Source organism: Triturus cristatus, chromosome 10 (genome assembly GCF_964204655.1).
Source record: "Triturus cristatus chromosome 10, aTriCri1.1, whole genome shotgun sequence".
NCBI lineage: Eukaryota > Metazoa > Chordata > Amphibia > Caudata > Salamandridae > Triturus > Triturus cristatus.
In genome coordinates this window covers 645,044,460-645,062,302 of record NC_140593.1, presented here as the reverse complement: position 1 = coordinate 645,062,302, position 17,843 = coordinate 645,044,460, and the positions used below count along the sequence as shown (strand labels likewise).

At 43.0% G+C, this 17,843-nt stretch overlaps 1 protein-coding gene across 1 annotated transcript in view; it reads left to right on the top strand.

Moving 5' to 3' along the window:
* The window catches only part of HMOX2 (heme oxygenase 2), a 180,841-nt gene that overhangs the window by 21,578 nt on the left and 141,420 nt on the right, over window positions 1–17,843 (top strand). The window contains exon 2 of the mRNA XM_085632204.1: window positions 13,921–14,141. Coding sequence (XP_085488330.1) covers window positions 14,017–14,141 — 125 coding nt within the window. The 5' untranslated portion in view covers window positions 13,921–14,016. The remainder of the gene's footprint in view (window positions 1–13,920; window positions 14,142–17,843) is intronic.

The window sequence follows — 17,843 nt, the reverse complement described above, 5'->3', positions numbered from 1 at the left end:
GTTCCTCTCTCTCTTTATATATTCTTCTGCACAACCGGGAGGTTGGAGAGGTCAGGTTGTTACTAGAGCCAGGTAGCCAGGTGTGTAAAGTAAATATATACACGTAAAATGGATGCATTTAAAACCTTTGGCTTTTCAGAGGATCAATTTAATAAATTCATAAATCAAAATCCTCGCACGAATGGCAACATTAGCACCAGTGCATTAAGTAGTGATCAACTCCTTAAAATACTCAACTTAAAGAAAAAAATGATTAGGACAGAGCTACATGCCGAATTCCTAGTCGAGTATTTGAAATCAGGGGTGATTCCTATTGGCCTTCGGTTTTGCAACGAACCAGGCCTGTTTATTGGGAACAGAAAATTCTTGGAAACCTTGACGCATATTGCTAACCGCTGTAGCCGAGATTGGATTATTTTGATTATTGAAACAGCACAGGAGGTTTTAATCATAGAAAGGAATGAAATTGAAGAGCTAGAATCCAAACTAAGGGCCAACACAGGTCTTGAGGACGCTAAAAAGAAACTCGAGGAGTTGGAGCAGGAAGTAAGTGGGTATAGGGAGTAGTTAATCAATAAAAAGAGTAACAAACTTAAAAAAGACATAGAGAGATATAATGTAGAACAGGTTGACCCATACCTCGGTAAAGAGTACTACAACCAGAGAAATCCAAGGTGGGAAAGACCACATCCGCAAAGACCAGTCTACTTCAGAGGAAGAAACCAAAGTGTCACTTTCTCAGAAGCGTCCGGGTCTAGCAGCAAGGAAGATGATTACAATAAGGACCAACAGGGGAGAGAAGGGATTAACCCTGAACATGAGTCTTTTTTAGGCCAGAGACAGAGGAAAGGCCGAGGGAATTATCGGAACATACAAAGAGGGGACCAAGGGAGGATATTTCCGCAACAAGATCAAGGCAGGAATTATCCCCAACAGGACTATCTAAAAACGCGCAATCAAAGATATTGGCGATAGATACATTTCCAATAATTAATCTTTCGAGACAGACTTTAACCAGTAGTGAAATTGAAGTTTTAGAAAAGGGATTTAGTTTTGCGCCGAGTACAACACTAAATAGGTTTGAATTTGAAAAGTATTTGAAAGCACGGTTAAGAAAGATAAGACTCAAAAGGTTCTTTGAAAACAGGGATTATCAGGACACTGAAAATAGATCTGGCCTTAAATCTAAATCTACATTCACTCCCTCCATTAAATTTGGTAGATAATAACATTGAAATATTCGAAAGAGTGATAGAAATGGAATTGAAACAAGTACTAGAAAACCCAAGAACTAGATTTTTTTTTTAACAATAACCTTTCCAAGCAACAAAGAAAAGCATTGAGATCATCACAGTACGATTTGGGCATCACGATCAAACCCGCCGATAAGGGGGGAGGGGTTGTGGTGTTCGACGCAAATGACTATAGGAAATGGATGCTAGGTTTATTGATGGTCCCGGAACATAAGAGAGTCCCCCATAGCAAGATTCAGAAATTGAAGAGTGAAATTGACAACCTGCTAGATACAGCAAGGACCGAAGGCTGGATATGTGAAGATTGATCTACATTTTTGTGTACTAGCTCTCCTATCACAACGGCCATATAAGGTCTGCCCAAGGTCCATAAAGACCTTAGAAATCCCCCAATGAGACAAATCGAGAGTAATATTGGATCATTACTAGAGCCTGTTAGTAGATTTGCTGATTGTTTTATTAAACCACTTGTACAACCGCACAAATCATACCTCAAAGATTCAGGCCACGCTATCTCGGTGTTTGAGGGGAAGGGCTACAACAGGGTGACCCAATTTTGGGTCACCCTGGATATTGAGGCCCTTTACATCAATATACCACAGGATGACACCATAGAAGTTATTAGGTCCTTGTTAGAGAGAGAGTAGATCTTCATGGTGGCAGCATGGAATTTATTTTACAGTGTGAGCTATGGTTTTGAAAAATATTCTTTCTATTTGAGGAAGACCTTTTCCAACAAGTAAAGGGGACCAGCATGGGAGCCACGTGTGCTCCCAGTCTGGCCTGCCTCTACGTGGGCGAGTTTGAGGACAAACATGTCTTCAAGGAAGTGGCACCATACTTTGAGAACGTGAGTTCATGGTGCCACTTCATTGACGACATTATTTTTATTTGGGAAGGATGTCAGGAAGAACTTGAGGAGTTCATTAGTTGGCTTAACTTAGGGGACCCCAACCTAAAATTCACTTCATAATTCAGCAGGGACCGGGTTAATTTCTTAGACATCTGCATTAAGTAAAATGAGAGTCATCTGGAGGTTGAACTTTACAGCAAGCCTACCGATAAACATACCTTGTTACACTATGGGAGCTTTCATCCCAAAGCACAAAGGGACAACATTCCTTTTGGACAATTCTTGCCATTTCGCAGGAATTATTCCTCCATACGTGATTTTAACAAGCACTCAAACTCTTAAACAAAAATTGAAAGATCTAGGTTACCTGAGGAGATTAATCAACCAGTCTTACAAACGAGCAACATATTATAATCGCGAATACATGTTGGATCAAAGTAGGGTCAAAAATGAGGACCAGAAAATTGTATTTGTGAGCCAGTTCTGTGAAAGGAGTAATCCGATAAAGAACATCCTTAACAGGAACTGGAAAATTCTCAATGATGGGCAAAATCTGAACTAGAGAAGCCACTCTTTGCCTATAGGAAGAATAGAAATATCAGAAATAGCTTGGTTAAAACCTACAGGGGCTGCAACAAAGAGGTGCAGGGTACATTACAGGGCACGAAGGCGATCGGCAACCACAAGTGTGGCACATGTTCAATTTGTGAACATTGTATAGTTGCTAAAAACATCACATTCAATGACCAAGAGATTAAGTGCAGCAGTTTGAATAACTGCCGGAGTAAGAACCTAGTATATTTGCTGATCTGCCCGTGTGGTTTAGGTTACGTAGGCAAAACTAGTCGAGCACTCCGGTTCCGGGTACAAGAACACAAATCAGCACTGAGAAAAGGTAAAGAAAATGCCCCCCTAACGGAGCACTTCTCGAGTTTAGGTCACGGCTGCAATGATTTGCGGTGGTTTATACTCAAAAAGATATCCGGGAACCTGAGGGGTGGAGACCTGAACAAAAAAAGGAAACTTAGAGAACAATGGTTTATCTGTAAACTTAACACTGTTCAAAATGGTCTAAATTCCCGCGAAGATTGGATGTCAGTAATCAAAGAACGTCCATACAGGTAAACGAAAGCTGTAAAAGAACAAAAGAATAAAAGTACTCCTATGATAAAAAAATAGGAGATATATGTAACGCCCTGAACGTCTCAGGATCGTTTAACAGACACGATAATGAGGACGCAACCACTTGTGAAGGGTTAGTTATTTTAATGAAGGCAAAAACAATACAACGAATAAACAAAAGTTATAGTCACTGGAATCCTCCAGGCTAAGTACGTTACCAGCCCACAGCACGGATGGTCCTAACCGTCCTCTGCATATACGCCGATCCCGGCGTATGCCAACAGAGGGCAGAAATGAAATGGCCGACAATGCCAATCGGTAGGCTGTGAGGGGCACGACGAGTGTTGGGGAGAATCGAGGAGTCAGGGAAACACCCAGCCGGGGTCTCTACCTGAAGGGAGCAGCCGCTCAACCTCTTCCTCAGACTGCACCGGGACGCGGAGTCACCTCCTGGTGATGCGTCACCGATACCCCAATCAAAAGCAAGAAGACTGAACCGAGAGCAGCCGCTCGATCGATCCTGTGGACTTCCGAGTCTGTAACGCGGCAAACACCTCCTGGTGTGCGTTACAGCTGGCAGTCCCTGTATCTCTGGTCGGGCTGGGAGTTACGACTCCAACCAGCAAAAGCGCCACTGCGCTTTGACTCAGCCGAGTCAAAAAGCGAAGCTCAATGGTTGACCGGTAGAGCTTCCGGGTCCTTCACAGGTGATGATGGGGCAAGACACGGCCCAGGGAGTAACGACTCGACCTACCTCCGTTCTTGCCTTACTGGAGCACCACTCCGGAACAATGCTCTTCACGAAGCAGGTACGTCGGTGTAAACACAATATCCGACAGCCTTGTACCTCCCGGTTCCTCCCTTTATAGGGCGTGTTTTCCTTGAGTTATGTAACAGCTCTCCTGTTTACATAAGGGCGTGTTTTCCCTTGAGTTATGTAACAGCTCTCCTGTTTACATAAGGGCGTGTTTTCCCTTGAGTTATGTAACAGCTCTCCTGTTTACATAAGGGCGTGTTTTCCTTGAGTTATGTAACAGCTCTCCTGTTTACATAACCTCGCAACCGCTAAGCATCCTGGGAGATGTAGTCCGTTTACGCTGGTTACCGTTTTCCTCCCCTCGCATGACAGGAATTCTTGACAATATATACCTGTATATAATTTGTCCATTTAGGATCCATATTGTCAGTGCTAATATAATCACACAGTGCTTCTGCTCACAATAGGATCGACAACAGACTAGGTATAGATAAGTCTGTGTACCACCCTGAGTGGTCAGGTCAACATCCCTAAAAATGAGAACTTTTTTCAAATATATAGAAGATGATAGTTTATGACATAGGGCCACTTATTAGGGTAATAGAATATAGGATGGGCGTAGAGAGAAGCCCAGTGTAAAATCGTGGACTACATACCTCATCTATATGTCAAAATATTGTGAGGTGCTTATTCATTATAGCGACATGTCTCAAATATATGGAGGAGTAAAATCATAGACATGGTGCTAATAATGACGGAATATAGGAAGTAATGGAACAAGAGAGAAATCAAGGTGGAAATATGAGCATTGTATCTATCAATATTTCTAATAAAGTTTTCCTTGTTGATAAATAACAGCCAAACAGGAGAGGGGTAGAACAAACGGGGAGGCGTTGCTCTGGTAACACTCAGCATCCCATAACGTAGAGATGACGTAGGCATGTCACCCACGTGATTCAAATCACGCCAGAAGAAGTGTTTAAAGAACGCGCGACCTGCATAGCTTTTAGAAACTTTAATACGGCACCAGGACGGACGTATTGACACGCCGCCGGTTTTCCATCCTACATTAGAAAGGTGAGCAAATAATGAAAGGCGAGGCCCTTTTTCCTCAATGCGTGGGGTTTTACGAAGAGGGACGGAAGGGAGTTAGTAAGACCCCCACGGGAGGCCGTTAAAGTTATAAGATAAAGATAGAACTAAATTCGAAATATGGAGAGATCCTACCACTTCTGCATCTGTAGGATTGGGAGCAGGAACGGAAACTAAATCTTTTTCACCGTTATTTTAATATGAAATTGCCGTGATAGAAGCACACACCCTAGCTGAGTGGGATTTAAGACCGCTGTGAGATAGTCAAAGGCTTCCCTTTAAAACGGAATTTTAAAGGAAATGTTCTTTTTTAACATTGCCTACAAGGAGTAGAGGAAATTCAACCAATGGGCCGGTAGACATCGGCTTCAACATAATGGACGCATGATTAATTAGGATATATAATAAGCTAAAATATAATAAGATACGAGTTTAATTTAAATCATAAATTTTATTCATGCAGTAAGTACCAGGACCTATGCGGTTGCTGTGATCACGAAATCAAGGCCAGTCTGCCGCTGTGAATGAAACGCCCGATTTCCGTACAGATTTTATAAAGTAAGTTCCGAGGAACACTTTTCAATAAAGGCTATCAACAACAACAAGGGATAGTAAAATAGAGTTCCAAAATATATGGATTAAATAATGTAAAAGGAAAAAATTGTCTTTCTGTATGTCCCCAGATAATAAAGTGACTAATCGGGATTTCTTCATTGGAAGTACTTCAGAGACTATAGTGTCCGCATGACTCTGGGGCAGACTTGTTTAACATCGCTTCAAGTAAGTTATAATATACCATTCTATATAACTTATGAATGGAGGGTATAGATATTTATGAATTATAGAACACATGCGAGATAAGGGGCACATACTTTCTTATGACCCCAGGAGCGGAGAATGGTAGAGTATGTGTGATCGATCGCTTATGATGCTTAAAACGTAATGGGGATGTTTGTGGGTTCGCGGTATTGGCATAAAATATTCCATCCTGTTCCTATATATACGCATATGTTCATGTAATACTTAGAGAACTGAATGTATTATAAAGATGGCTGTAAATTTGATGTAGACATTGCTGTTGTATTTTAAATATATTTGTTTATGTTTATAGATTTTCAAAATAAGAACGGGAGTAACAATACCACTGTCTTGAAAAAGAAGGTGTTACGTGAACATACCTTCGAAACGTGTCCACTCCAATTGTAGCCACAAATCCATCTGTTTGAACATTACCTAAGATGTATATGACTTGTGAGGCATCACGGTTTATGTGGTGAAATCCTGTTTTTTGATTGTGGCAATTGATGACAAAGGTTACCGTCTGCTTTTAAACTCTTGTATAACACTTTTTGTATTTTAACCAGGATTCATTAGTTCTATTATTGAATGTATTGTAATTGCTCTAGTGTGATTTCTTGGATAGATTTGTTTTTTATTGTGTAATGTCTTGAAAAACATTTTTGTTTTAAATAAATTGCAACCATCATCTCACTAACAGGTTTTTGTGCTAATACTTAGCAGACTCAAGGTTTGGATGTGGTCGGTATGATTGGATCTAAATGTATGTGACTTTGATCATGAGTGTGAGTTGAGGTTTGAATATAAAATATTCCCAGAGGACGTCTTTGTAAAAAGTAATGAAAAATAATACAGAACATTATTTAAATAGAGAAGGGCTTTTGTTCAGCCCCTTTCAGCCATTGGCTTATTTGTTTGTCATGCACACTTTGCATCAACCCACAGGACAGCAATAGCCCATAGGTCAGCTATCACTGACATTTGCATGTTAGGACAGCCCATAAGACTGCAATTAGTTGGTTGCCATGTCAGGCAGTATGAGTGGCAGAATTTTGTTCTATTACTGTCTGCAGCCACATTGCCAAGGGGCATGCACGGGGAGAACTAAAAGTCCTTCTCCAGTCACCTCATGTGCATTGCACACCAACCCTCCAGGCAGCTGTTTCTGTGGAATACAAGCGGTGAGACTGGGAACAGGATTGCAGCCTTGTGTGGACAGATAGACATGGCACGAGCGTGAAAAAAAAATCGTCACATCCGGCCTCATAGCACTCAATAGGCTTTATCCCAAACTAAGATGGCTATTGCATTTTTCACTGTACACACAAAAAAATATATAAAGGGGGTGGGGGTCCAAGGGAAGTTTAAAGACCTGCAAGGGTTGGTTCCCCCAAACAATGAATAATAAACACTGAAAAACCCTTGAGTCTAAATTACCAAACAGCTGAAAACAAACAGATATTATCTCATGACGCTTGTGGAGAGATCCCTTTGTTTGTTTAGCAGTAGCAAAACTAGATCCTGACAAAAGCTGTGATACCTTTCTGGGTTTATAGGCTGAAACATGTAGACCTGTTTTTGTCCATTACCTGCAGTTATAAATTACCACTGCCGGTGCTCTGTTTTTAATCCGGGCCCCAGGAACGAGTCAAAATCATTTCTTTCGTACCTGGTAGCTAGTTTTAACATCACTACCTCCACAGTTTATATACATTTTTTTGCAATGCGCCCTCTACCTAACAGCTTTCTTCTCATTGCAGGATTTAGTATATCCTAAAAATTAGGAACAAAACGTCCCTGAGCTCCTCCCTCTCTGTGAGGGGGTTGTAGCCTGTGGCGGGACTAGGTTCTAGGTTTTCCCGTCACAAGGAGAATCCCAATGATGAAGCATGCCACCTACGGTGGGTGAGGGATTTTGTCCTAACAAAGGGATCTCTCCACAAGCATCATAAAATAATCTCTGGGTTTTTTCCTCTGTTTGGTAATTTAGACCCAAGGGTTTTTCAGTGTTTACTAGTGTATTTTTCAGCCACATGGCGCTGTACACAAAGTGCACTTTTGTAGTAAGTCCCTACCGCCATTATTTTCTATGGAAGGGTTTTGCAGTACCAGTGGTTTGCCATGTGCAGTGCTACGCCACGCCTACAAGGCCCTTGACAACCAAGGACCAGCCTACATGAACCACCGCCTGCTCTTCCACCAACTAACCTGAAATCTCTGCTCTGCACACCTTGTCCTCGCTCAGACAACACGTATCCGTGGCTGCCGCTCTGGAGTAGGCTCTTCCCCTTCACCCCCGAACCCCGCCCTTGCTGACCCACTTTAGGAAGGGACTCAAGACCTGGCTCTTGGGATTACTACAAAAGTGTAAGTATACTACAAAAGTGCAGTTTGTGAATACCAAAACATGGTAAACTTACTCAAAATTGTAAACTTTCTGGAAGGTGTAGTTATCTTTGTGAATCAGGCCCTACGTTTCAATTTCAAAATGAGACAGATCATGTAGAATCTGTATTTATTTCACAGAATTCCATACAATTTGCCTTTCTTACGTGTCTCTTTCCCTGAAACATTGTGGAAGGTTTGACCTAACAGAATCTATTAGCGAGAAACTGTGAGGTTTTGAAAAGTATCACACAACTTGAGATTCTGATCCCTGTGCAAACTCTTGTTTGCAAAGGGATTGGTATTGGGTACCTTGTTTGTAGCAAGGATCCTCGTGTTGCATATTTCAGGTGTCCTGTTAATTGATTTAATTATGCAAATGGTAAAGATGCACATTTGAGTGTATCCTTGAAATGTATGGTTATCATTTTCTAGTTTCTTATCCGAGAGAATAAATTAAGCTCATTACTGAAATGACATTCAGCATACCACTCTGAAATGAGGGTGAGGGTCTACCACCCTCCAGGGAGGAAAATGTTTACACCCTCTTGGTGGCCAGTGATATTTCCGCCACAGTTCACCAGAAGCATCTTCCCCAGCTAAGCGTGAGCATCAATAACACTGGAACACTCTTTGCCATTTTGGTGTAAATAACATGTCTTTAGTTCTCAACGTATCTACATGGGAAAGTTTGCATGTGGGTTCACCCATGCTGGGTTATTAGACCTCTTATGTCTTATGTTAGACTTATGTTGGCACCAGATGCTAAATCCTAAATTGCTGTCCAGAGATGTTTCAGAAAACATTCTAAAACACTAACTAAGAATTTTAAAACATACTGTGACTGTTGCTGTAAGTTCTACAGCTGTTGCCCGATTGACTAGGCAGTGCTTTATATTTTCACCTTACATGGTCTATGTTGTTAGATTTTTGGAGTTTTTTGGGCTTAGCAATCACTCAAAATAGTTAAGATTGGAAATAAAGCCCGACTTAGGAGAAAGAAAAGCTCTGTCTCCTACCGGTTTATATGTCTGACTTTTCAAATATATAACATAACAGCATTGCTTTGTGCACAGAAATTAAAGCTTACTGCAGCATGTTGAATTGAAAGTGCAGTCACCAAAGTAATAAAAGCAGATGTGTTTTAAGTCGGTAGAGGGAAGGACATCACTCCTATGCACTCAAGATGTGTTCAAGATGGTGATTTCTTGTTACAAGGGCATCAGAGCACATTCCAGGGAATAGCAATTCTTAAATACAAACAGGCATGTGAAAGACTGAGTGTACCAAATCCTAATCAATATTGTTATCGCTGCTGGGCCTCAAGGCTGTGTGGCAAGCCAAGAGCTTGAATGTTGGTAGGTCATAGGCACTGACATTCCGGAACTCTATGGCTTGTACAGAGCAGCTGATGTGAAGTAGTCGTCACTAGTTTGTGCTTAACGTTAATTAGGCTTTGGGAGGGTAGATTAATATCTATGATACTTTTCCTTAAATTAAATTGATTTCGCCAGCGTTACAGCACGTTAGAAACCAGTCAGGCAGTCTGTCATAGAGAATGCGGGACAGGTGACGCATTCCAATACAAAACCTCTACCATACCATACCAGGGATGCTCGAGGGTAGCCATGCGCTCTAGAAATGCCATAGTGGACCCCTACAAGAAATATTGTATCCTGCCATTAATGATTTGGTGCTGTTTTCAGGCACTCGTCTATTTCCTTTCCAGTGGACTCACCATAAAGTTTTACAAGCCTCCGTGCATATACTGTACAGTCTGACCTACAGAAATGTTGCCTATTTTGAAAGATCAGGGATGCGCTCTGCTTACTCTGGAAGAACTGCGCCACACTGCCATATTTGCAAAGACTTCTTTGTTTTCACACAATTCTGCTTTACCATCTCACTAACCTATAAAACTGATATTTTTGCGGGTTGTGGCCTCTACCTCAAGTATTAGTTGTGTCATGAGTATTCAAAATGTACCTGCAAATGGGCTCTACTTGGTAAATTGCCACTCACTAATACTAAAACATCAGTGTTGACAAGTCATCTGCAGAAAACTTACTCCAACAGTTCACTTGTGTGAGAAAGTGGCTCTGTATATACTGTTCCCAAGGAGGTACAGGGTGTACAGAGTCCACAGTCCCCAGAGGTTTGGCAGAGGCTAAAGTTAGATATACACTTACTCTCTAAAGTGGTAGCTTGGTCGAGCAGTAAGGCACTATCAGAGGACAGTGTAAAGCATTTGTTGTACACACTCAGTCAGCAAATGGTCTCACACACTCAATAACTGAACTCTAGGCCAATGGTTTATATAAAAAAAATATATGCTTGTTTTATTTTAGAACCAACAATAGGTATTAAAATATACTTTCTCAGAATGAGATGCTTTATATAAATACTTTTGTAATATGCAATTGACTTTTGTAGAAAGTTACAAGTGGTTGCAATAGGCAACACAATCCTGCATTGAGTTCAATGGAAGTTTCAAGTTTTTTTCAATAGATTACTTTTAGGATTACTTTTGGGATTCCAGGACTGGATCCTAGATTCAGTCCTGGGACAGTACTTAGAAACAAGTGATGAAAGTCAATTTAGTTACTGTTATGATTTTTAGACAATATTTTGCTATTTTAAAAGTTGACACTTAGAAAATATTTCATAGAAAACAGTCAATGATTCCCTATGGAAGAAAATTCAAGTTGCAGGTATAGTATGTTCTCTTTACTTTTGTAATTCAGTACTGGGTGCCTAGACTCAGTACTGGGACCTTTATCCAAAACAGGTAAGTAATTACGTTTTCACAATTTATACGATTTTTAAAGAATATTTAAAGTTTGCAGACATCGACACTTAAAAGAAATTTCACAGAAAAACAGTCAATGGTTTCCTATGGAAGAACATTGGGTTACTGGTAAGTATGGTTGTGAATATTTTTCAGAGTCAGTGCTGGGTACCAAGATCCAGCACTGGGAGCTCACCTAATAGCAGGTGAGTATTTTCGTTTTCGTTACTCGGCTGATTTTTGGTGAATATTTAAAGTTTTGAAAAGTCCACCCTTAGAAGAAATTTCAGGAAAAAGCAGTTAATGTTACCCTATGGAGAAAATTGAGTTATCGGCTTTAAGGTAAGTACTCGACTGGCAGAGTTAAGGTTCTGGGCATAGACTCAGGGGTCTCCCAGGGTCAGGTAGGTACAGTTGTTACACCCTCAGCGGCACAGGGGCAGCCGGGTGCAGAGCGAGTTAGGCCCAATGTTATCCTATGGGAGGCAGGGGGGCCTTGGTTGGTGGCTGCTGACTAGCAGGCCACGCGGCTGTGGGAGCTGGGCTCCTGGTCACTTACTCAGGGCAAATGGGGAAGTAGATAGTTGTAGAGGGTACACTGCCAGGGCCACTCGGGCAGCTGGGTGCAGGGTGCTTTTGAGGTTTTGTGCGCTCAGTTGGTTTCAATGGGAAAGCTACGGTTTAGAAAAAGACTGCAAGCTCGGGGACGAAGATTCTTCAGGTGCCACCACAACTTCGAGAGGTAAGTTGGGTAGTTGGAGGATAGGTAGGTACCCCGGTATTGGGCACAGGGGGCCGCGGGGCACTGGTGCAGGGGTGCCTTTTGGTGTCGGGAAATCTTACCCTCTATTGATCGCGGTTGGGGGGTGCACCTGGTTCTGAGGCTGCAGGCGTCTTCAGGAGCGTCGAGGGAAGTCCTTGGGTTCCCGGACTCGGGGTCACAGTCGCCTTGGGGTCGTCCTTGTGGTCTTTTTTCACTCCGGCACAGGCCAGGCTTCGCGGGTGCAGAGTGTGAGGGGTTCGCGGTTCCGGGCTGATGCCAGGGATTAGAAGTAGATTTTGAGTAGAGCCTCTACTCATGGGAGCCCCAGGGGCTTAGAGCCAAAAGGTAGCCAGGTCCTCCGGGGTTTGTGAGGTTGCTGGCCACAAGAGATGCCGGGTTGTAGCAGGAGCAGGTTCGAGAGTCGACAGGCCGGTAGGGCTGGGGCCAAAGCAGTTGGTGTCTTCCTCTTCTTAGCAGCTGCAGGGCAGGTCTTCTTTCTTCTTGCTCTTCTCTGTATTTTGGAATCTGGAATCTAGGGAAGGAAGGTTCAGGGTGCCCCGAAATACTAGATTTAGGGGCGTTACAGGTAGGTAAAGGGCAGGGACCAATGGGTCCCTGTCCTGGGGTGGGTACACCCCCTTTTCTGCCACTCTCCTGGGGGAGGGGGGCAGTAGCCTAGTCCTGATTGGGTATAGCCTCCCATCTTCAAGATGGCGAGCGCCCGGAGATGTGCTTCACCTCACCTCCCCCACCTGAGGGGTGGGGTTGGTAGACTGGCACATCCCCTATCCTTATTTGGGGTTTCCGGCCAAGCTTCCCACCAGAGTGGGGGGTTGCAGTGGCCTGGGGAAGCTCACAGAGTCAGTATGCCTTTGAAGCTTCCCCCTGCCCATCCTGGGGGAGGAGATCTAGCACCTCCCCCAGGATGTGCATTGTTGCAGGCCCAGGAGAGCAGGGGCTCTCCTACCCAGGGGTCCAGCAACATGTCTGCTGTGTGGCAGCCTAGGCAGCCTGTCAGACCAGATGTGGATTGTAGGTTAGGTTTCAGGGGGCATCTCTAAGAAGATGCCCTCTGGGGTGCTTGGTACATTAAATCCCACACTGGCATAAGTGTGGGTTTAATGTGCTTAGAAGTTTGATACCAAACTTCTCAGTCTTCAGTGTTGCCATTATGGTGCTGTGGAGTTCGTGTTTGACGAGCTCTCAGCACCATGTACTCTTAAGTGGCAGCACTGCACTTACAGTGCCCAGGAATGGACCTGGGTACTGTAGGGGCACAGGGCTCCTGCTCCTGTGCCCACACCACTGGCATAGGGCACCCAGCTAGAGGGGTGGCTGATGTATGCCAGGGCAGTGTAGGTGGTGGGCATGGCACACATCCTGTGTGCCATGTCGACTCTTTGTTTTGTCTTGTACCCAGACACTCAGCCTGCAAGGGCAGTGTGTGAGTGTTACGGTACATGGCCTCTAAGGGTGGCACAATGCTGCAGCCCTTAGAGTCCTTCCCTGGTCACCTAGGGTACCATTTACCAGGGGCTGGCATGTGGCCAGGGTTTGCCAATTTGGGTTTTAGGTGTTTAGGGAAGGAACATAGGCCCTGGGCACCTGATTGGCAGGAGCCCAGGGCACACTCAGTCAAAGTACATTCAGCAATTCAGCAAAAAGTGGGGGCATACCATGCAAGAAGGATGGCACTTTCTCACAACATGAAACTTAGCAGGCCCTTCATTGACAGGTCACTGCTAATGCTCATGAGCAGTTTAAACAACTTTGAACAAAATAGGTTGCAGTTTCTTATTCTATGCTAATGATTTTTCGTTGGACAGCCTGACGAATCATGGCAATTCTTGTTCTCTTATCCAGTGGCATGAGGCTAACATCCTTCAGCGATCCAACCTAAACCTGTTGCAACAAAGAACAGTCACCTAAAAGAGCATAGACCAATTGGCTTTGCCAGTTTTTGAACCCTCCCTCCCAGCCCCCCAGCTGCCGCCTTTGTAAAGTTGACAAGAAAATGTTCGCCTCTCCTAGAAGGAAATATGCTAACTTTGCATTCCAGAGTGCTTCATTCATGCATGCTGATAATTCTGTGCTGTGCTTTCTCAACAGATCAAAAGGTGCATGGTCAAACGTACAGAATTTAATAACAGAAAGTAAGATTTCGAAAAGCACGGAATACAACTCGAAAAGAAACCACTCGTAGCAATGCCTTCAGATAAGACCGTTACCCCTGAGGATTTTCAGGACACCGAGGGTGTTGAGGATATTGAAAATAGCTCCTATGCAGAAGACCTGCAGAACGAGGACGGGAGAGAAGGCAATAGACTCAAGTAAGTAACCGAGCGATTAAACTAATATTTAGCAGCTTTTTAAAGATGATAGTTCACTGAAAACCTAGACATAATCATCTGTAATAGCTCGTATACGATGTAGAATTGGTGACCTGTTCTAGATTACAAACATTCTGGAGCCTGGTGCTTCTAATAATTCACAAACCGCTAGAGATACCGAGTTCTAGGAATAAGGGCTTAGGATTGGACCTGCAAGAACTTGAGCTAGTGAACTTTATTATTACATAATGATCTAGTGGTAGAGTAAAAGTGATGTGGGGACACACAAATACTTCTCACGTAGAACACAGGGTAATATAACACTCTTTAAACTAAACACCTTACTACGGTGTACCAAAAACCTATCCTTTGTTGCTGCGTGTTTACACTAACTAGGCTATACATGACGGAACGCTGCTCACTGGCTGGGCCCCATTGTAGAAAGGTGTCCCTTTGCAGTATTATGAAATTCATTTTTTCTCCTTGAACCATGCTGTCTTCATACATATAGAAATAGTGTCCGTATTAGGCCCTTAGAAAACAGGATGCCCCATAAAGAACAAACTTACCAGCTTAGCCTCTCTCCTTGGTTACACTAACTACCAGACCCTCCCTGTGGTATTACTTATTATGTGATGGCATCACAGCTCTAGAGCTGATGATCTAGAACTTAGATGATGGAGCAAAGAAAAGCACTACAACCATCTTTTTTTGTTAATCCTCTTCTATAACCGCTCTCGAAATTAAACGGAGCACGAGGACAAAAGAGCAACATTTATACCCCTCCAGTCATTGCACTCCCATTTACAAAATGACGCTGGTGATGATAATCATATCACCATCTCCAAACAACAGGAAGATCACTACTCAACACCTTTTTTTTGTAAATACTACCCCTAAAGAAAGGCGGAACCTATCCCAAATCACACAGGATCAGCCACTCCCAAACATAGCACCCGAACAGAAAATAACTGTGGATAGGGTAAGCTTTGCCTCATAACCAAAAGTGGCACTGGTTATTCTAACCCTTGCGACGTAAATTAGAAAGGAGTACTCAATTCTTTATATTGGGTCTGCGAAGGGTTTTGAATGTGCAGGAAGAATGGATCTCAAGCTGGTTAACGGCGGAGTATGAGGAAAATAAGTGGTTACGGTGCTACCAGGTCAGGGAGAAAACCCAGATAACCCCTCTGAGTATGTGGGTGTGAACCCACAAAGAAAATTGAAACCAAGTCCTGGGCACAGGTTCAAAGCAGTGGTTAAAAATGTCAATGCACAAATTACAGTACATAATATGAAGGAATTAACAAAGGTCCGACACCAGTGGATTCTTGTAGTAGGTAATATTTATACAAGTCTTGTAGTATTTTAGAAAAAGAGCACCAGCTGACACGTGTTTCGTCACCTGGGTGGTAACCTGTGACTCTTCAGGGCTGTCTGTAGCAATATAGTACGTGCGTGATCGCTGGACCGGTGATAAATCCAACCCGGTCGAGGTCGGTTATTAATAAATGAAGGTGGAGTGGCCACGAGGATAGTGAGTAGGGGAGGAAGGGTAGATCCTGGGCCCCATCAGTTGTGAATCCAAGGAAAGAACAACGGGCGGGTGCGTCCGTGTACAATGGGTCCTGAACGAAGCAGGAGGTAGGTCCTGGGACCCGACTTGCTCTCCGCATTCAGGTGACGAAACACGTGTCGGCTGGTGCTCTTATTCTAAAATACTACAAGACTTGTATAAATATTACCTACTACAAGAATCCACTGGTGTCCACCTTTGTTAATTCCTTCATATTATGTACTGTAATTTGTGCATTGACATTTTGAACCACTGCTTTGAACGTGTGCCCAGGAATGGTTTCTACTCACTTCTTTATATTTCTTGCATTATATCGCCCAGGGTCTTCTGACCTCTGCTTTACAACAAAGCAGTCTACAAACAACTCCTTACTAATTTCACCCACGAAACATGAAAAGGTAAACTACCACAGTAGCATTCTTTAACCCTTTCAACTATTGCTGAGAAACAAATATGCTATTGCACTGGTTCCTCCTGCTCACAGCACCACTTAAAACACACACAAAAAACCTCCTCCCTGACATAGCTTTTGATCTAAACATCAGCATCCTCTTGACGACTGTATGGGCGCACAGGAGCCATAGAAATAATCTGCATCAGAAAGGGCACACCCAGATTTTGGGTGGATCGATGACTGTGTTGCCCTCGAATCCCGGAGACAAGGTTCAAAACAAAAGAGTTTCAAAATACAGTCAAATAAGGAAAGGTCTGACTCAAAAAGTGAGTTTTAGAGCAGATTTAGAAAAAAACATGAAGGTTTGTTACAAGATTCAAAAGCTACAGTACAGAAATAGTACAGTGCAGATGCAGCAATAATCTCATTTTAATACCAAAGGTCATTGCCATGAAGGCTCTCAGTAATCTGAATAGTGCAGAATAGTAGGCAAAAACAGAAATAGACTACATCTTAAATGTGCAGCAAAAATCAGTCCAAAATTGAGCAGGATCCCTAGTAGAGACCAAAAAGATCTGACTCACCCCAAAATCATGGGCTAATGTAACATTGTCTCCAGTTTTTTTTTATTTACTACTGGGTCACTGCTTTCAACAAAAAATACTCTTTGGTGCATTTATTAATTAATTCTACTTTTTAGGTCTCGCCTGACCCAGCACATGCGCAGGTCTGGCGAGACTTTTAGTAAGGGCCTCAAAAATGCTACCTTGGCCGGTCTACAGCTTGCGTGCATGTGCGTGGGTGCGCGCTTACGAACAGATACGCAATATGGCTTTCCTCGACATGCTCATTAAGCGCATCGCTCGCCGCGCTTGATCGCGATCACTTTCGCGGCCGCTTTGCTGTTCTCAGCGCCCCCCGCCTCTCTATACTGAGCGTGAGGCGCGCGCGTGGCCAATGCTTGTTGATGCAATGTTGGGTGCTTGCTGCTACAGGGCTCAATATCCTGAACTGATTTGAGTCCTTTTTTCAGTTTTAACGTCACGATTTCTTAAATTACATGATGTGGCGGTGAAGAGCATTCGTCGTACTTTAGTTTGCATTTTGCTGGCTAGAAAGCAAAGTTCATGGTGACTGATTGCGATAATTTAATGTAAATATATTTGCAAAAGAGTGACTTTCAATTACCATAATGTTGTCATTACTTACATTTTCACTGTGATTTTTTTTTTTTGTAATCTGTTTTTTGCATTTTGTGATTTGCTCAACATCTGCATAGCATCTTTCGTTGTGGTAATCGATGTGATTATTTTGTAAGTACTACTCTTCGAAGCGCATTGCAATAACACCTACTGGTAAACGTGTAATAAGTCACGCAGTTAATTATCCTGCCACTATTTACTGGTTGAAACACGGGCAGGAGAGGGTTTCAAGTGTTATTCTTTTCAAATTCTCTGTGTACATAGCGGTGTGAAGTGAGAGCCGCAAATTATGCATTTATAGTTTACCATGAGCGGAGTGTTACAGAACGTGTTGAGTGTTTCGAAATCTCAGCTAACATTGCGTTTTGTCCTTTAGAGGCATTGTTTACTGTCGTAACGAGGAGCGGGAGGCTGGGTGGATTACATTTGTCAATGAAACGCTTCTTCATCGCCCAGTGGCTTTTGATACCAAACCGTACTGCCTTTTTCAGATACTTGTTTTCCTTCTTACAAATACAACTGTGATCGGC